This window comes from Carassius gibelio, chromosome B21 (genome assembly GCF_023724105.1).
Source record: "Carassius gibelio isolate Cgi1373 ecotype wild population from Czech Republic chromosome B21, carGib1.2-hapl.c, whole genome shotgun sequence".
Classification (NCBI taxonomy): domain Eukaryota; kingdom Metazoa; phylum Chordata; class Actinopteri; order Cypriniformes; family Cyprinidae; genus Carassius; species Carassius gibelio.
This window is the reverse complement of record NC_068416.1, coordinates 6,030,859-6,052,350: the sequence shown is the minus strand read 5'-3', so window position 1 is coordinate 6,052,350 and position 21,492 is coordinate 6,030,859. Positions and strand designations below refer to the sequence as shown.

At 36.0% G+C, this 21,492-nt stretch overlaps 1 protein-coding gene across 8 annotated transcripts in view; it reads left to right on the top strand.

Annotated features, from left to right (window-relative positions):
* Nucleotides 1-1,267: 1,267 nt before the first annotated feature.
* Nucleotides 1,268-21,492, top strand: part of LOC127985702 (transcription factor 7-like 2) — a 50,763-nt gene continuing 30,538 nt past the window's right edge. For 2 of the 8 annotated variants that reach the window (XM_052587761.1, XM_052587766.1), the window contains exons 1-3: nt 1,269-1,628; nt 1,763-1,829; nt 2,486-2,589. In XM_052587761.1, coding sequence (XP_052443721.1) covers nt 1,449-1,628; nt 1,763-1,829; nt 2,486-2,589 — 351 coding nt within the window. In that variant the 5' untranslated portion in view covers nt 1,269-1,448. Of the gene's footprint in view, nt 1,629-1,762; nt 1,830-2,485; nt 2,590-21,492 lie in introns of all 8 variants that reach the window. The other 6 variants (XM_052587768.1, XM_052587764.1, XM_052587762.1 and 3 more) reach the window with 5 other exon arrangements.

The window sequence follows — 21,492 nt, the reverse complement described above, 5'->3', positions numbered from 1 at the left end:
AAAAAAAAACTGTAAGTCAGTTAGTTAGTAAAGGTTAGTTTGGAAATCTAATAGGTTATTAAAATGTCATAAGTAATGCAACTATTTCAATTGCTTTATTAATGTAATGCAACTGATTCCATTTGATTAGCTTACTTTTTGATTACTTTTCTACATTTCTAATGAATGTTTTCAATGGTTAATCATTTTGAAACATTTAAAGCAGGCATGCAGAACTCAACACTGATTACTGTCAGACTTTCAAAACCCTTCATTACTTAAATTAAGCTTTTAATCATTTAATTTTAAAGCACAGCCGCCACAAAATCTGACTTTAGCAGCTCTTTTTACTTTGAGGTTGGGTTAAATACAGCTTTAAAACCATAACAAGAAATGGTTTAGTAGCTAAGACACTGTTTTGGAAATCAAATATTTGCATAGCTATGACAGGAAAGACTGGCATCTAACAATGGATTGGAATAAACAGTTAATCTTAAAAATAAATAAAGCTTATACATAAAACCAGATAGGAAATTAAATTCAGATATAACACCCTTTGTGATCTTTAAAATTTTCATAAGAAAATGTAATTTAATAACACATTTTTTTCTCACTAACAGTACTTACTTCCCAACACTTGATTGTTTGTTTGCGAAAACACAATAAGCCTTGATTATGGGTTCCCTCTTGGTTTATTATTATTTTATTTCCAATTAACAGAATTCTTTATGAGCTAAACTCTCCACTTTATATTTCAGTTTTATGTAGCAATAGCCAAAAATACATTGTATGGGTCAAAATAAAATAAAAATGATTTTATGCCAAAAATCATTAGGATATTAAGTAAAGATCATGTTCCATGAAGATATTCTTTAAATTTCCTACTTTAAATATATCAAAACTTACTTTTTGATTATAAATATGCATTGCTAAGAATTATTTTGTACAATTTTAAATCGAAAAAAAATATTTTGATTTTTTTTTTTTTTTTTTTTTTTTTTGCACTCTCAGATTCCAGATTAAAAAAAAAAAAGTTGTATCTCGGCCAAATATTGTCCTATCCTAACAAACCATTAATCAATGGAAAGCGTATTTGTTCAGATGATGTATAACAACTGGTTGTTGTCCAGGGTCACATATTTTATTTGAAAGTATTCTGTCGTGAACTGTTTTGGGACGGATATGATAGTTTTTCTAAAGTTGTGCGTCCTGCATCAAAAACCCCCGAACTAAAGAGTGTCGTGTTCCTTTAAGAGCGGACTCCCCTCGGTTCATCGCAGCTGTCAATCACGCGTCGGTCTCTTTGATCTTCGCTGTTTCTAAAGCGCGACTGTTTGTTACTTTCAAGTCGCGCGGATCGTCACAGCATAAAGAACTTTTCCTCTCTCGCGCGAGTCTCAAACGCTCTTCTGAGCGCCGAAAACAGCGACGACAACAATCAAAAGTACATTAATAAAGTTCGCGTGAATATGCCGCAGCTGAACGGTGGAGGGGGAGATGATCTCGGGGCGAATGATGAGATGATCGCGTTTAAAGATGAAGAGGATCACGAGAAGATCCGCGAGAGCGCGTTCACGGAGAGCGACCTGGCTGATCTCAAATCATCTCTGGTCAATGAATCCGAGATCAGCCAGAACTCAAACTCTGCTGTAAGACCCCGTCAGCGCATTCGTGTGTGTGTGTGTGTGTGTGTGTGTGTGTGTGTGTGTGTGTGCGCGCGCGCGTGCAGATGCTGTGAATGTGTGGTCGTGTGCGTGAAATAAAGTGTGTTTGTGATGAGCAGGTGATCAGAAGAGGACAGCAGGAAGATCAGAGGATCTACACCGATAAACGAGAACATCTGGACAACGGTGAGACTACACACACACACACACACACACTCAGTCCCCAGAAGTGCTCAACATGATGTAAAGTTCCCTCAAACCATGTGCATTTTCTTTTTTAGTTCTTGAGCGGAGAGTTTTTACTCTGCTATAGCTATTTTTTTACCTTTATCTAGAAGCACGCGCTGGTTTGTGTGTCTTTATTAACACAAATCTGTGTGTAGCTAAGTTTGGGTGCAACACTGACCCCGGACGCCTACTAAACCCGACAATATTTCAAAGTACTTCATTTAACTTTCACTGTTACAATGTGTCTCTGGCAGCCTGATAAAAGTTGAATTGGGGAAATTAAAAACTTTCATCTGTGTCTGATATGTAACCGATGGACTTTTCTTGGGGAAAACCTGAAATCTGCATCATTTAATAAACTTTATTTTTTATATATAGCCTTTTTGATCGGTTTCCTTCATTTGCTCTCCAGAACTGAAACCTCTTTGAAGAGGATCTGTGATTGATCATCATTATATATTTACAAGGGAGTCTATAAATACAACAGAGCTAAACAGTTCAGTATGAGGGCTTTACTACAGCGGAAGTTCTTCTTCTTCTTGTTGTTGTTGTTTAACTGCACACCTTGCACATTTGCTAACTTTTATTGTTCTGTCTCGCTTTCTGACTTCAAGTGCCCAAACATCAAGATGGTGGGATGTATAAAGCATCTTATTCTGGATACCCGTTCCTGATGCTGCCCGAGCCGTATCTCCCGAACGGACCCGTCTCTCCATCTGTAAGTTCTTCTCCAGCGTTCGATCGGTAGAGTCCAGGTGTGTAACCGCGCTGAAGCTCTGGTTAGTTTGAGACAGGCCTGTAATTGCACTACAGCACAGTTCCAGTAAAGAGTCCCGCTCGATGCTCTCTGAATCTCAAGCTCACTATAGACGGTCATACATCAGATCTGTTAGGTCTTACAGCGATGCATGTGCTGTTCAGAAATATTTGGATATTTCATATAAGTCAGATGAAGCTTTAAAGTCATTGTTTAGATGTCACTGATTGTGTGCATGTACTTTATCACTGATGCTTTTGACCGCACATCAATGGTGCATTATATTAATCAACAAATCAAAAACAGTTTGATGATGTTACATGACTTCATTGTCTTATTTGTCATTTATCTGATGTGTTTCGCTGTGGCACTGTGACTGTGTGGAAATTATGAATGTAAGTGTATTTATAAAGAAAAATGTGCGTACAGTAATTTAACCCAGGTTTTAGCTCACAAAATAGTTAGATTCCTTCTTGAAAAATGTTTTTTTTTTTTTATTGTTGTTAATGCAGAGCTGAAAACACCAGTTTTTAATCATATTTTCAGATGTTTCTTGTTTTATCAAAAATATGAGATGTATAGAATCGAGCTGTAGATAGTTATGTTCTAGTTTTTTGGACTTGGCAATCTTGTCGACTGTAAAGTGCACAGATATGCACTGGACAAATCACTTCAAATGTTGTGCGTTTCTAATAATCATCGGGGATGACGGCTCTGAAGGTCTGTGAAATGAAAGCATGTCTCACTTTTTGAAGCATCTTCCAGATCTTTCTTAAATGGGATACTTCTCTCATCATTTACTCTCCCTCGAGTTGTGCAAAACCTGCCTGAGTTTCTTTCTCGTGTTAAGTACAAAAGAAGATATTTTGAAGAATGTTTGTAACAAAGCAGTCGCCGGTAGCCATTGACTTCTATATTGTTTTTCCATACTAACACTATGGCTACCGTCAACCGTTCGTCTACCAACATTCTCCAAAGTATCTTCTTTTGTGTTTAATGTTGGGGTGAACTATTCTTTGAACATCAGCGCTGCTCAGTTGAATGTGTGTGCTCAAGGCTCAGAGATGTCTTGTGGGACACGGCCTGATCGGTGGACACCATTAGTCCTTTACAATCATTTAATGCTATTTGTAAACATCCCAGCTGAAACGGGAACCATCAAATCTTCCAAATTCAAGAACTGTGCTTAGTCCCTAAAAAGTGGAAGCTATAGATTATAGTCGTGCACTGCATTCGAACTCCGAGGCGTGTAAAGGACATCTCTTTACCCACAATGCACAGCTAAGCTGTTGACTTCACACAGTAATCGGGGATCCTTTATATGTTTATCATTTAAACTCCAAGGGTATTTCATTCCCAAAGACGACGCGACTGATTGAAGTTAAAGCAGGGCCCGATCGACGTGAGCTCATGATTCAAGCCGCCTTTAGTCTTTGAGTACACAATAGAAGAACATGGGCTTTGTGTCATAATCCAACAGAGCAGCTCTCTGACTGACAGCGATAAGTAACACACTGGATTACACCGTCTTTAAGAAAAAAGCTCTTTAACTTCAATCAGGACACAATGGGCCACTGGAAGCCTTCTCGTCTTGGAAAACCAAAGGGAAACACACTGCACAGAAAGCATGATGTGCGATCGCTGCCATCTAATTCATCCCGAGGGGAACTGGTGTTTAAGAAAACCAAATCATGTTGAAATCCACATATTGATGAGAGAACCTATCTGAGCGGTCTTTGAAGTGAGCGCCTGCGGACCAATCCGCACTGCTATTTATGGAGCCGGAAATGTTTGGGAAATTATCAAAAGCCGTGGATCCCCTCAGGTGTTTGTAGCTGTAATTATTGGTGTGGTCGTGTCTGTTCCTCTGCGAGAGAGAGAGAGAGAGAGAGAGGGACAGGTGTTTAAAAGCGTCTCACAGTCCTGCTCCAGCACGTCCAGGCCAGATCTGAACCGTCGAGCAGATTCTTCTCAGATGCTGGAGCTCTAAGAGTGTCTGGACCGTTAAAGGAGTTTGTTCAAAAATAGATTTGATTCAAACCGTTTTCCCGTCTGAAAACTCATTGTGTGATCGTATTTGGTGAAGGCTTGAGGCACTTCACCTTTTAAGGGATGGTTCACCCAAAACTGCTAAATGTGTCATCATTCGCTCCCCCTCACACCTGTATGAGTGTCTGTCGTCTGCTGAGCACAGAAGAAGAGATTTTGAAGAACGCTTGTAGCCATTGACTTCCATAGTAAGGAGAAAAACAATACTGTGGAAGTTCGGCAACTGTTTGCTTTACCCACATTCTGCAAAACATCTTCTTAAAAATACCCACATTGTTCAAGATCTCTACAAATGATCTTTGGTGCTTTCCGTTGACATCCATAGTTTGGGCTTAAAATAGCATGGAAGGATCTTTTTAAAAATGCCCACATTTACCCTAATAGTTACTGGTAGCCATTGACTTCCATGGAAATTGTGAAAATAAAATAATATGGTTAATGGGTCCAGTCGATGTCAATAGAGACCAGAAACTGTTTCTTACCCACATTCTGCCGGTATCCATTGACTTGCATTGTATGGAAGAGGAAAAAAAAATATACAGTGAATGCCTACCGGCAACTTTGCTTCCCAATATTCTTCAAAATGTCTTGTTTTGTGTTCTGCAGAAGAACAGGCTACAGAATCAGTGATGACAGTATGTTTATTTCTGGCTGAACCTTGGCCTTAATAAAGTGCAGGAAACCGAGCTTCGATGGAGAAACACTGATGAATCAATCTGCGAAGCAAAGAAGGATTTATTTGAAAACTCCTACTTCTTAAAATCAGCGCTCTGAACTTTTATTAGACTGTTGCCCGGCATGTATTTCGTATGGGTGTTTATGTCACTGTACGGCTTGTCGTCAAGGCTTTCTCTTAATGAATCAGCCCGCTCCCTGTCTTGACTAAAGCTCAGTAAAAGTGAAAGAAAATCCCCCACTTCAAGGCGTCCATAGGCCTGTGACAGTCATCGATGTGAGTGACGCATGTGTGATGTGAGCAGGTGTTCTGTCTGGTGGAGCAGACAGGAGTGTGTCGGCTCGTTCTCACACAGGTGTGTGTGAAGATGCTCGTGGTGGGAAGAGTCTAGAGTCACACCAGAGTCTGGTCATTTAAAGAGCTGCTGAACCCAGACGCTCACATTGTGTTCTGATGAGGAAACCACTGGATTCACAAACTCTTGATTCCATTCAATTACCATTTCATTTCGTTTGGATATATGTATGTGTGTGTGTGTGCTGTGTATATTTGTTATGAGTACAGTATATATAAATGCATACACATGCATGTATATATTTAAGAACAAATATTTTTTAGTTTTATATTTAATGATATAATTATGTTTCTAATCCAATTTGGTGTTACAATATAAACATTTAAATTGTGGCTGTCATAAACTTGTTTATATATATATATATATAAAAAAAAAAAATTCTTCTGCTAATTAACAAACCTACAAATGCAATAACACCCTTGAGCTCAAGTGAGGATTAAAAAAATTAAATATAATTAATATAAAAATACTATAATTACAATAATAAAAACTGTAATACAGAATATACAGTTTAAATGCATAAATTGCATATATTTAACTAAATGTTTCTAGCTAACTAACAAGTTTGTTGGACATCGAATGGCTTTTAATGATACGTTTTCCCGCTGTTTTTCTTCTGGAAGATTTGAATTTGAAAGCTGTGTTTCATTGAGATTATTTGCTGGTGAGCTACAAACAATATTAGTGAAGTTTTGTTCATGCATCTATTGAAAACGGACCTTGGAATTTAAGAGAACATATCAAAATGAAGATCGATTGATACCATCCATGTTTCTTGAATTAGGACGAGGTTTGAGTCCTGTGTGCTGTTGACTCAGTTGTTGTGTCCTAGATGAGTTCACTGCAGTCATTTGTGGATTGCTCCGTAGACGTCTTGCACTTGTTTTGAGCAAGGTTTCAGTGGAAATGACGAGTCTTAAACCTCCGTAGAGGCTCCTGTGATAACGTGTGTGTGTGTGTGTGTGTGTGTGTGTGTCGTGCTGCTGGTAGATGGGGATCAGATGGGAGCAGGATCAGTCCGTGTGATCACACCCATGTGTGGCTGCTGAGGCTCCAGTAGGTCTGGCCCGGCACTAATTCGGGGTGCTGGGGGCGTTGTCTGACCCCAACTGTGGGGAGCTCTTGCGGGACAAACTCAACATGTGTCCCAGAATTCATAGCTCCTGTTCTTTTGCTCTGGTTGTGTGTTAATGAGGGACAAAGACCATAAAGGACAGGTCTGAATGATGCAGGGTGACCAGACGTTCTGTTTTCCCGGGACAGTCCCGTGCTTAAACATTTCTTTACGAGATCGGAGAGAGAGTGCTCTGTTAAGCCAGAACAGGCTTCTTTAAGATAACCAAGCCAAAACTACCATCCAATCACAATTCATTATTGATTAACATGTGCGATTAGTTACCTTGTGCCTGAATTGACAAATACACACACAGTGGTTCATCAAATGTCCATCGTGTGAAGTATCTTGCATAAAAACTGTGTCTGTTGTGGCATAAGTGAACATAAACGTGGGTGAATATGTGGCATGTGTGTGGTTTTAAAGGGACAGCAGCCTAATTAAGTACAAGTCTGTCATTAATGTTAATCAAACAACAAAATATGTTATTTATACATGTTAAATAAACCTGTTGTATTTGAAAAACGAGTGATTTAACCTGTATCTCTATTGTATTTGTCTTAGGGGTGAAACATCATGTCTGGAACCGAACGTTGGTTTCTGTGTGTACTGTCCCTTTAAGATAATCGATCTCAACTGGATCATGTCATTTATTTGTAAAGCTAAAGGATCTGTCTGGAAGGTTTGGACCTTGAGAAATTTGGTGTCAAATATTATGCATTCATTTGATAAAAAAAACAAATAATAATAATCTGAAAGTGGAACTTTTTAATTTGAATTTAAAGGTTTTTGTGGAAGTAGCATTTAGCTCGCTCTTCATCTTGATTTTAAAAAAGCCCTCTACTGATATGAGCACGATTTGACTCTTAAAGCTACAGGCACACATACACAATTACCCTGAATATATACATCCATCTGTTCATCATTGATAAACCGATGTTCATTTAGTAAAAATATGAACCAAATTAAATAGCAATTTTGGTCACGCTTTAATTTAGCGACGAATTCTCACTATACTACAACTTTACTAATTTGCTGCTGATTGTTAACCATCAGCTACATCATTACGGTGGATAAGTGGATCTAAAATATGATCATGCACAATAAGATATTAATTAAATATGCTTTATAAGAACTAATAAACAGCCAAGGGCATGCTTATAAGCAACTAGTTAATTGCTCCCTAGAATAAAGTGTTACCATAATTCGTTTAGTAACAGATAACACATAACTGTTTTCCCAAGCATTCTGGGAACTTGAAGGGCATTACGTAAAATAGTTTTTTGAGATGAACCAGTGTTGGTCAGAAACTAGTAGTGTAACTAATAACTAATACGATTATTACACAGTTACCATCAATGAAACCGCTCGATACTTTCTTTTGATGCATCAGTCCAACATACCAATAATTCCTAGATGTATTTTCACAATGTTCACGACTCTGTATATTATAGTATTACTATAGTTGTTGTATTACCACAGCAGGCACAGAATAACCACAACAAAATAATTCAGGTACTTTACTACGATAGCATGGCTCTAAAAGTGTGCACCTTGTGCAGTGTAAAAGGAGTAACTAGTAATGAGTAATAAAAGACGTTTTTGAGTAATGAGCCGAGCGGGCGCTGCTCAGAAGTTGAGAATCTGGTTTCGGGATTGTGGATCGTTAGAGAGGACGGCGCTCTACCTGCGGCGCGTGGAAACACAGACGGAGGCCAAACTTTACCACAAATCGAGTGCTTTAAGAGTAGGGACATCCCAGATCTGCTGCCCGCTGACTTTCAGATGTTATGGAACGTGGTTTTCCATGCGTTTTTTTTCCCTTCCCTTTTGATCCAACTGGAAAGCATTTCGCTGCTAAAAATAGCCTTGCGCTTATGGGACCGAGGTCTTGGATCTCGAGGAAGAAGAAAAAAAAAAAACGTTTTAATGCCAAACATAAAAGTACGTCTCTTCTCAGAAGTCCCCGTTTTTAGGGTAACCCCCGCTCCGGGCTCCTGCTGCGTGATGATGATGATGGGGCTTGGGTTTGTTTTCATCATGTGTGCGTGACATGCGTCCTACATCTCTGTGTTTCAGTGAGAGTGAGGCGTGCTGTGGTTATGCGTGAGTACTTGTGCAACTGTGCATTCACTACAATGCAAACGCAGCGTCTGGAGGAGGAGCGCGAGTGTTTCCCTCCGTCTGCTCTTATCTGATGCTGGAGGAGGTGTGGGTGGAGGGTGTGGAGTAAACACGGTCTGCTTGCGGAAGGGAGTCAGCAGTAAACACACCGAGGCTGGTAACCACGCAGCGCACCTGGTGCACCTTGACGAGAACGACTTTAAACAGTCACAGGCGCTCGCTCTCTGCCTTAACCGTTTCACGGCCGGAGAGTGTCTTCTGACTGGAAACCAGGGATAGAAAGCTTTCGTGGATGTCAACCCAATAAACAATTCTTCATGCATAGACTTCGAAATTTGTACATTTGTTAACTGCACATAAATAACTATTGTGTGCATTCATTTAAACAATTAATTTTTCTGTATATGTGTCCCTGGAGCACAGAAGCAGTCTGAAGTCTCTGGGTATATTTGTAGCAATAGCCAACAATGCATTGCATGGGTTAAAATTATCAATTTTTAAGTAAAGATCATGTTCCATGAATATGTTTTGTCAATCTCCTACCGTAAATATAACAAAACGTAATATTTGATTAGTAACATGCATTGCATCGCACGTTTTGGCCGTATACATTCAGAGCTGATTGGGTTGTAAAGTCTCCCTGTTGATGAAGCTCATCCAGGCTCTCAGAGGAACGGCGCTGTGTCAGATCCAAACTATGACCGGATTCGCTCGTGATTCAGACCCCAGCTCACTCTCGTCGTTAATTCATGCCGACTCCTGCTTTTAATTATATCTTCTGCAGCCTAATGTCCCGATGAAAGGAAAGCAGAGGGGCTTCTGGGACAGAACGGTTGAGTCGGTCTGAGGGGTGTAAAGGGTGGGTGGGTGTGTTTTGTGTGTGTTTGGTTGTTTGAGTACAGTTGTGTGTGGTAAGATCTTGTGGTTTACCATGGAAAATGAGCCTTCACTCCTCACCTGAAAAACAAAGCAGCGACTCTGTTCTAGCAGTAGTTCTGCTGTTGAACGTGTTTTGTCATTCGTCGGTCACTGTAAGGGAACTGTGCTGTTTTTATCATGTCATTTGCAATGCTCAACTCGTTTTTGAAGTTGTAACTAAAACTAGTGTTTGTTTATTCGAGAAAATACTATTTCAGCTTTCTTAAAGTTGTAGTTTCTTTTGTAATTATTTGTGAAATTCACTAGCAAAGTTTTATAATAACTCCTACAGTTTAATATTTTCATGGCCATTATATTTCCTTTCTGGACAGAAAATACAGGTTTTCCTGCAATATTACCAATAAATGTTTTGTGTCCTTCCCATTTAGAATGTTTTAATGGTCTAATGATGTGGGAATAAAGACAAATTTTGCCATTTAAAAAGTGAAATATTTCCATTTCAATTCAAATTAATTCCTGTAGAATTTATTGTAATGTTTGGTATCACTGAGATGATATTATAGTGTTTATTAATAATTTGTTTTCCATTTTAAATTATAGTTAAGGTTTTAGTATTTTTAAATTATAATATATATATATATATATATATATATATATATTCATATTCTATTCCTATTAATGTTTATTTTATTTCAAGTAACAAAAATATATTTTAAAGTGTCAATTTCAGATAATAATAAAAACCCTGTAATTTAAATAGCTAAATTTCTCTCTCTCTCTCTAATATATATATGTGTGTGTGTGTGTGTGTGTGTAAAAGAAAAGAAAATACTTTTTAAATTGATTAAATAATTATTTAATAAAAAAATCTCTCTCTCTCTCTCTCTATCTGTGTGTGTATGTATGTATATATATATATATATATATATATATATTTTTTTTTTTTTTTTTAAAAGAAGGCTTAAAAATGGATAATGTCCTTGCAGAAAAATAGCAACACTTTTACTTTCAATCCTAAAATGCATTATTCAATTAATAATTTAAAATATGGGTAAATTGCCTGTAAAAAGCAATACAGAATATTCCTCGATATTATGGCCTTTAATGAAACTGCACTCGATCGTCAGACAGAGATGTTTACTGGCAGCTCAGAGCTGCTCTTCTTTAGCGTCTCGGCTCCGGGATGCCGCTCGTGGAAGTCACTGGTAATTATGGGATGCAGGGGCAGGAGAATCCAGAGCCGGTTCGCTCGGAGGAGGCAGAAAACCTCATATTTACATTACAAATCATCATCAAACTATGTGCCTGACCACAGGACAAATAAGACGCAGTGTTGGGAAGCGGGACTGGAGGGGAGGGGGAACATATTTCAATAGACTGCAGTCCATAGGGACTTTTCTATGCAAAAACTATATGGTAAAGTGGCTGGCTGTGATATTTGTCCAAACGATCGATTGGATTGATGCGTCCTTCTCCAATCCCCATGCAGTGTTGAGTTCAGTCGACGGATATTTTAGTGCAAACACCACAGAATGTTACACACAACTTCATCTGCTCCGGATAAACCCTTTTAGGTAACACTTTAGAATAAGGTTCCTTTAGTTAATGTTAGTTAACTACTTTCATTAACATGAACTAAGCAAGAACAATCCTTCTACAGCATTTATAAGTCTTAGTTCATGTTAATTTCAGCATTTACTAATGCATAATTTAAATCAAAAGTTGTGCTTGTTAACATTAATGTACTGTGAATTACCATGAACTAACAATGAATAACTGTATTTTCATTAACTAACATTAACGAAGATGAATAAATACAGTAATAAATGTATTATTCATTGTTTGTTCATGTTAATTAATACATTATCTAACATTAACTAATGGAACCTTATTCTAAAGTGTTACCCACTTTTAAAATTATTAGTTTTTAAATTATTGAAAAAGTTGATGCACTGTAAAAAATTCTTCCAATTTTAACTTAAAAACTTAAGGCTGCAACTGAACCTAAGTTTTTATGCAAATCAACTTGGTTGTAGAAGTCATTTCAAGTTAAATTACATTAAAACCACTTTGAAAAAAATCAAGTTGAGTTTAAAAAGACTTCGCATGCAAAAGGTTAAATTTGTAATCTGTTGTTTTCAAAAGTACAGTTACTTTGGTTCCTAGTCGATACTAAAATTGTAAAAAAATAATAATAATAATATTAAAGTAAAAAATGACTGTGTGTTTCTTAATGTTTTAATATCAACATTATTACAATTTCTTAAAAATGTTCACAGTTTTTTGCTCCATGTTTTAATTTTAATAGTTAATCTCTGTTATGCAGAATTAGTAAAGGAACGGTTTTTAAATGCATTTACATTTAAAGCATTAATTAAAATGTTTTGCATTAATTTTAGTTTTTGGTAATCTTTTTGTATTTAAGCACAAAATAAATAAAATATGAAAGCACAACTTTTCTGAAAAGATCAAACTTATTTTTACTTGGGGCCTATTGTTGTTTAAATGTTAATAAATTGTTAAAGATTTAGGATTTTGATTTGATTATACATGTTTTTGGAATCCAATTTGGAAAAATGAAGCTGAATCAGGGAAAAAATAAAACCGATTTCATGGGGCTTTCTCCTGTGCGTATTTGTTTTTGTGCTCTGAAGAGCGTCATAGGTTTCTGTTTGCAGCGTTGAACATTGTAACCAATCACAGAGATGTTTGTCGAACACATGAACGCAGTAGCCAATCAGAGGCCAGAATTGTTTTTTATTTATTTATTTATTTTTAAATCAATATTTACTCAACTGAAAACTATTTCAAAGCTTCATGCTAACGTTTAAATATTTGATTTAATTTTAAATGCATTATGTATGCAAGTTTTTTTCTTTTTTCAAATACTGAAATAGTTTTTGCTAACTCATATTGTATTGTGAAGCGTGATATTTTATTGGCTTTGGTTCTGACTATTGAATTGTTGGTATGATAACAACCATCTACATCCCTGCTTCAGGCAAAAATTGGCCAGGTAGTTTATATATTTCATCTCTTCCCATCAAAAGAAGCCAAAGTATCAAGCTTTGCATTTCACTTTGCAACGTTTATGTAAAATTCATCATTACATAAACACTCTCAAAAACAACAATCATCCAATCAGATTTGAGGAGCAGAGCTGACTGTCATAATTAATGATTTACAAGTTTAATAAAGTTTCTACCCTTTGGGTTTAGTAAAGATTCCCCGCCAATCATGTCCGTTATAGCCATATATGTGACCCTGGACCACAAAAACCCATTCTGGTTGTATCCAGGGTCACATATACAGTAGATGTGCTTGTCTTCATCATCGTGTAGCTGCGTGGATCTAATGTAGCCAACCTCCACAACATAAAAAGGCTGAGAGAAGCTCCACAGCACGAGCCCTCAGATCTGTGTGAGATGAAAGTCTGAACATCAAATCAATGCTCCAGTCGATAAAAACACGAGGAGAGATTAAAGAGCAGAGGATCAGGCTGCAGCGTGCTAATAGACCACACGAGAGCCAATCGGACGAGGCTTTAATTGATGCGAGCCAGAATAATATGTGAAGAAGGTGTTCTAATGGTCACGAGCAGATCTTCAGAGAGCTCACCATGCTCCTTTAATCAAACTGCTCTTCAGACACATTAGAGCTTTGTGTGTGGTGTTTGATATTCAGTCAAACTATTTTATGTTGAATTTTCACCTGCTGGAACATAAAACAGGTGAAAAGATCCTTTAACCTGAACCACATCTACAGATCAGAAGACCACAGAGGACTCTCTTCACACCAAACACCTGTTTCTACTGCAGAACACAAAAAGATGAGGTTTTGGGAAATGTTGGGTAACAAAACCGTTTCTGGTCCCTATGGCCTTCCATAGTATTGTGTTTTTGTTTTGTTTTAATCATCTTCTCCATCCAGCAACTGCTCGGTTTCCCAGATTCTTCAAAATCTCTTCTTTTTTGTGTTCAACAGAAGAAAGAAACTCATTCTGGTGTGGAATAACACGAGCGTGAATAAATGATGTCAGAATTGTTTAGGTGTACTGTCTCTTTAAGAAGGATTTGAATTCCAGAGTAATTCATCATAACCTCTTAAAGTTAAAATATCCTCCGACTTGTCTTAAATCTCCATTTAATGAATTGAATGGCTTGTTTCAAAGGTAAATCCTTACAACATAACACTAGCTAAATATAACTATAACTAGCAATGTGAACAAGTGCTCTTAAATGGACTGATAATGTAAATAAAGATGATGCATTCTCAAAAAAAACAAAAAAAAAGGTACAAAAGCTGTCACTGAGATGGAATCTTTTCAAAAGTTATACTTTTGTACCTAAAGTTTCTGTATTAGTACCTTAAAGGTGCATATTAGTATCTAAAAGGTACAAAAGGAGCCGGCCCATTGACCGCTTTTGTACCTTTTTGTCTTGAGAGTGTACCGTGAAATTTGCTAAATTCATAGTCATCAAAAATCATCAAGCCTTGCATGTCACCAAGAGAATTTGTTATCGAGTTGATCAGCAATCAAGTCTTCTTACAACCCGTCGTCAGACTTCTTTTTAAGAGAAGTTTGATGGATCCAGACCAGATGCGTCACATTTCCTCCGAACGCTCGTCTGTCGTGTCTGAGATGGTGGTCTTGATCTTGAGCGTGTGGGTGTTTGACGTCAGTCCAGATCTACTGTCTGTCACAAAGACACAGATAATAACCCTGTCAGCATGCATTATCTCATGCTGTAACAGGAAGTGATGTCACAGATGAAAGTTCCTGTGACTTGATTTCCTCTTCCCACCTGATCAGATTCAGTGCTCTGTTAGGTTTACAACACTGTCTATATATATATATATATATATATATATATATATATATATATATATATATATATACGTTACAATATATCATAGGCATTTTAATTTTTATTATTGCAATAACATAACAGTTTTCAGTTCTAATATACTTTAAAGTGTAATTTATTTCTGTGATGCACAGCTGTATTTTCAGCATCATTCCTCCAGTCTTCAGTGTCAGATGATCTTCAGAAATCATGAAAATATGATGATTTATTATCAGTGTTGGAAACAGTTTTTATTTATTTTATTTTTATTATACATATAAAAACAAATTAGGATTTTTGATGAATAAAAACGTAAAACAATAATGGTATTTATTTAAAATAGAAATGGTTTCTTACTACTGTTCAAAAGTTTGGGGTCACTAGATTTTTCTGGAAGGAATTAATACTTTTATTCAGCAAGGATGTGTTTTAATTTAGACAAAAGTGATAGTAAAAATGTTGATAGAAATCATTTCTACTTTTAGTAAATGCTTTTCTTTGTAACTTTTTTTTATTCTTCAAAGAATCCTGAAAATTTTTTTATCAAATGTTCCCAAAAAAATACAAATTGAATAGATAAATAAATATAGTCATGATGTTACAATGTTGAAAATTCAACTTTAATCTCAGAAATAAATAAATCAGAAATATTTTAAAGTATATTAAAATAGAAAACCAGTATTTTAAACTGCAATAATATTTCACAATATTACCTTTTTTTCTGTATTTTTGATCAAATAAATGCAGCCTTTATGAGCAGAAAATCTTTTTTTTTTTAAAAAGGGTTAAAGGTAGTGTTGTCACGGTACCAAAATTTTGGTATTCGGTACCGATACCAGTGAAAATCCACGGTTCTCCGTACCAATTTCGGTACCAAAGCAAAACACAAAAATATGCTAATTAAAAAAAAACGTTTTAGCACTAAAAATAAAACCAATGCCATTCTTTATACTTATTTACAATTGTGTTTAAAGTTTTTCTACAAGTTCTATAATTATGAAAAACCATAAACAAGTTTCACCCAAATTTAATTTGTCTTTTAATTTATGAAATTTAAACACATTTTATTTTTGGTAAATAAAGGGGATTTGCCGTTAAAATTAAAACATGGAATACAAATTGTGATTTATTTCTTTAAAAATAAAGTTTTGTAAATGTTTTCAACAGTAGTAGCAGTATCACATACATTTTACTAAATAATAGTAATATTTCTAGCACATTGCCTTAACATTTAGGCCTAATGAATGCATATTTGTCATTTTAACTGAACTTAACACTGATGGTGATGCTTAATATAGTTTTGGTCATTGAGGGTTTCTGTAAAAAAAATAGTAATAGATCATATTAATTATTATTAAAAGATAATACTACTACTAATTCTACTATCATACTAATGTAAATACAACGCACTATGAATTGATGAGCTGCTGGGTTCATGAATATTAATCACGTTGTCTGCGTTCGGTCGAACTGATTTGCTGAAATCAAAACAGGGACGTACTAAATCAGCGCCAGCCAATGAAATTGTAATTTGCGCATTAATGAATAATGAATAATTCTAAATGAACTCCATTATTTTGACAGGATAAGACAACAAAGAATAGTTTACATATAGCGTGTCGATTCAGCGTGGTAAGACTCTCGCTCTCTCTCTCTCTCTTTGCATGTGTGAGACGATGGCATTAATTCACACAGAGACGCGCAGAACACGGATTCATATTTCAAACAACTTTTCCAGCTTACGTTTACAGATACCGGTCCATATGGAGATTTGATTTGATTAGTTTATGCTAACTTTGACAAATTCCATGACTGTCCATATTAAAATGTAAGTTTCATTTTCATGACTGGATTTTGAGATTCCGTCCTCGTTTTCTGCTTCGCGGAAACCATAGCGCTGAACCGGGTTTGAACGGGACCTCGGTACTACCGGTACTTAAAGAAACCTGGTACCTTTTAATCAGCAGTTTACAGTAGTCAGCATTTGAAGTGAAGTTGTTTTTAGGACATCTTTGATGAAAGGTTTTGATTCACTTCAAATGTATATGAATATATATAATGACACTTACGTGTGAAGTTATACATATAATGACCTAACCTCTCTATCCTGTTCATAACGACAGTCTTTTAACTTGTGCAGTATAAATCAAAAAACATGGGTCTTTGGGAGTTGGGTTAGCAAACATATAAAGCATCCAAAAATATTGAGTTGATAAAGAAGCCGCAGGATCCAGCCGCTTCCAGCTGCTTTCCTCTGGTTTAATATGATTGATATGTGCAGCCACATCTGAGACGGTTTGAGCTCCGTGATGATGATTAGACTCACGTCTGCCAAGAGGAAATAATGTCACCTTGCAATGCATTCTGGGTAATGCATCCTGCAGTTTATTCCTTCATGTCCACTGCTGGGCCTAAAATCTTTTTAATCGATCAGTGCTTCATTATTTGTTAAAAGCACTCTTGACCCAAAGACTCTTGCTCAGTGGAAGATGATGTGCTCTGAAACCCATAACTAAAACAACCGTCCATTATTCACTCAGATCTCCCTCTCATTGGACCTCGTGAAGTGTGATGTCGGTCAAACATCGTTTGGTTGTGGTGCATGTGATGAATAAACCGCATGTTTCCACCGTTTTGAACCGTTTTTGTCCTTTCTGCTAAAATCTTATTTTGTTTTGCCTTTGAGACAGAACAACATGAGTTTCTGTTCGCTGAGCTCTGAAATACTTAAGCGAGTAGAAACTGTGTAAAATAATGGATATGCTTTTAGTTTTGCCAAATTCTGAAGGAATTTATCAGGCATAAAATGATTTTAACAAATGCTTAAAAAGTTTAAAAGTAAAATATTCTTTCTAGTTTTGCCAGGCTCTAAAATATATTGTATATAAATTTAGTAAAAAGACTTTGAATAAAGGCTTATATCTTTCTATTTCTCTAAAATATTGTATGGGGTAGCAATTGAGTAAAAAAAAAAAAAAGAAAAAAATGTTTTTAGCTTTGCCAAGCTCTTAAAATGTTGTATAAATTGATACATTTTGTATAATTGATTTATTTTTGCCAAGCTCTAAATTATAAAAATTATAAATTGATTACAAGTTATGGATTTTTCTAGTTCTACAAGATCTAAAATATTTTATTTGTAAAAAAAAAAACTGAATGAAAATGATGCATGTTTCTAGTTTTATAAACATTTTGTTGTTAATAAGTTGAGTGAAATATTTGTTTAAAACCCCGATGCGATAAAAAATAAGTCATGGTGAAACCTGCTGGAGTGTAATAAAAAATTAAGCAAAGCTTTGTAATATTTCATTAAATTGTTTTTTAAAAATTCACACATATATATGTATATGTATATATATATGTATATATATATATATATATACACACACACACACATGTTTTAGTATTTTATTGGGTATAAATTTAGTAAAAATAAATAAATAAATCCTTATGTTGTAAATCATGGACATCTGGGCAAGTCATAGTCTTTGTGAAACATGTTTGAGTCTAAAAAAACAAAACAAAACTAAGAATAAGCCAAGATCTGAAATATTTTATTGGGTTTAAATTTAAATGTATTTTTTTTTACATACTAGAGGTGGGCATAGATACATTTTTTTAATCTAGATAAATCTCACTGTGATCTTGAAATTAATCTAGATTAAAATGTCTCATTCTAATTCTGCCGAAGGCATTCAGAATATGTGTGTTACCCAAATAAAACTGACAAACAGTGAGTCTTTGAGAAGGGGTTTATCAAGCTAGGTGGTGCATTAGAAAAGGGGCTCATCTCCTGTTTCCAAAATGTATCACAAAGTGCTTGAAAGAGCTGTAAACTAGTTCCACATTTCACAAGGTGCAATCAACCTAACACCTGTTTCACACCAATGTTTAAGTTTTTTTCAAGTTTGTAAGTGTCAAGGTACAGAAACCAAATAATTAAATGTAAAATAGCACTGGATAGTATTCAATGTAAAAATGAAATATACAATCAAACCTACATTTATTCAGACACCTTCAGCATTTCTCACATTATTACAGTTTTTCTATATATATCAAAAAATATATCTGGTGTCTGAATAGTTTTTTGGGTTGACTGTTAAAACTACAACTACAAAAACTATTTTCATTTTCATTTTCTTGGATTAACATTACAGCAGCCAGTAGCTAAATTAGGCGCGGTCTCTTTAAGAGACGATGAACGCATCCAATATAATACACATCCCATTCTTTTCCTCAACTGTTTACTTTCACTTAAGAAATAACTGAGAGTATTTTCGAGCATAGTTTCCAAGGTGGATATTTTGACATATTTTGTATGTATTTCTCGGCACAAGAGCAAAAATAAGCAAATTCGATGTTCTAGTGTTTTGAGACGCCTTTCTCTTCGCAGAAGAGAGCTCGGTTCAGTGTCGCTGTGTTTGGATGCTGTAATGTTTAAATCGACAAGCGGTACGGCTTAACAACATGTGAAAAAGATAAGCTTTCGTGACGATGTGCAGCAGTGGCCCGTACACTGTCCAGAGCATCTTTTTAGGCTGTCCTCAGCGAGTTAGTTATAAAATATCAAGGTGAAAGTCTTCATAGCTTGCTTAGTATAGACCCAGATCTCAACCCAACTTTGAGAATAGATTAACGGCGATATTTTTTTTATCGCCCGATAAGATAACGGCCCACCACTAGTATAAACGGAGTTTTAACAGTGCTTCTCCTGTAAGTGCTGTGTGAGAGAGGACGGACCCCACAGACGGCTGTAGTCATGGGAACGGGGCCGTGTGGGGGTGCGAGGGCCTTCTCCGTGGGGGGCATCCAGCAGAGCGACGTGAATTAATCAGAGGGAATAAATTACTACATGAAAGCGCTTGCATCCCCGTCCATGCATATTTGAGTCTGTGCTGCTCCGAACACATTCGTGATTCCATCTCGATGATGTGATTCCGCTGCGAGACGATCAAAGCAGCCTTGTGTCTGCATGGGACTGTCCTGACCGCTCTGGTCATGAGTTTCACAAGCTCGGACAAACCTGACCGCTGGAAACACACTCATAACGTGCTCTGATGTGATGTCTCTAGCGGTTATTGGTGTCTGTTCATAACGCTCGTTACATCATGTTGTTATTATTCTCACTGCTAACTCAGACTAACTCCGATACAATACACTCCTCATTGGCTGATTATTAATAGTTAGCAAGGGGTGGATTAAGGAAACTAATGCATAATGATACATTAATATGTGCTTTATGAGTACTAGCAAACAGCCAGTATGCTAGTCATATTTATTTGAATGTAGGAGATTTTTTTCTGCAGGTTTGATTCATCTGTTAACTGTCACCCATCCACTCTGTGGGATGCCTATATTTACTTCACTATATTACAATTAAATCTAATCTAATCTTGACAAACTATATATCGTTGGAAAGGTCTAAGACTCCCAAATATATATTTTACCAGTGTTTTTTGCTAAAAATTATGTAGGAAAAGTAATAGATTAAATTATGACAAGAGTGCACCCTCAAAAATCTAAAATATAACTGGAGTTTTGACCTTTGTATAAAAAAAGAAGAGTTGTTTGTTGCCTTTTTCTCGATCACATTTTAGAAATCATCAGAAGTTATATATCGACTGAAAACTTAAACTCTCAAAATTCATCCTTTAAAACCCATTTTAAAATCAGACATTGCATTTCCATGTAAATGGTACATCAAAATCATGTTACAAAATATTTTTATTCATGAATTATAAAAATGTAAGTTTGGATGGTGCACTACAAAGTCAATGTTCAAAAATGTGAGTGACAGTTAAGGGGTTAAAGGCTTTTGTCTTGATTGGGAATCTGAAATACTAGTACCGTCAATGATCAGACCCTTGTGAAAAGTGCTTTTAAAAAAAGTAATAATTATGGAAATAATGTGCATTAAAAGAACATACTTAAGTGTGAACTGTTTTCGGGAAACTTTATTGCATCTTGTTTTCCAATTAAGTGAAAATTGTAAATTGATATTAAATGCACTTTTAAGTACAACTTTTTATGTAATTTCATAATTACTTGTATTGTCTTTGAAATGTGTTTCAAGTTGAATTTACTGAGAAGCATTTAACTAAAACCTAATTTAATGTCATGTTTTAAGACTAGTTTTTCCTGCCGTGAATATCTCAAATCTTAATGTTTGATTAGTGATATGCATTGCTAAGAACTTCATTTGAACGACTTTAAAGATGATTTTTTTGCTCGCTCAGATTCCAGATTTTAAATAGTTGCATCTCAGAGAAATACTGTCCTCATAACAAACCAGACATCAATGGAGAGATGATTTATTCAGCTTTCAGATGATGTATAAATCTCAATTTAACAAAAATACATATTATCTGCAAGTACAGTTATTTAAAACCTAAACTTAAGATCTGAAGTATACTACAAGTGCACATTCATTGCAATGAAGCACTTTATTTACGTGAATGTGTAAGTGGACAGAGGAAGGGATATGTTTATGCTTGCACTTCTGATTTGCTGAGCGTATGGATGGAGCGTGATCATGCCTCATCTGAGTTCAGTGTTAAACTTTGCTGTTTCTCTGTCAAAACACCCCGTCCTTCTTCAGGCTCAAACCTTTGATGTTGTAGCCATTAGTAAAGAGCCTCCAATGACACTTGCTCACACACACACACACACACACACACACACACTCCTGTTCCCAGAGGCACTACCACCAACCGTTCCCGTCTGCCTCACCTCAGCTCCGCAGTCTCTGCTCTCTTTCATCTGTGGCTGTTGTGATGCTGTAATTATCATCATCGTAACTGTGAAGGAAAGGTGTGTGTGA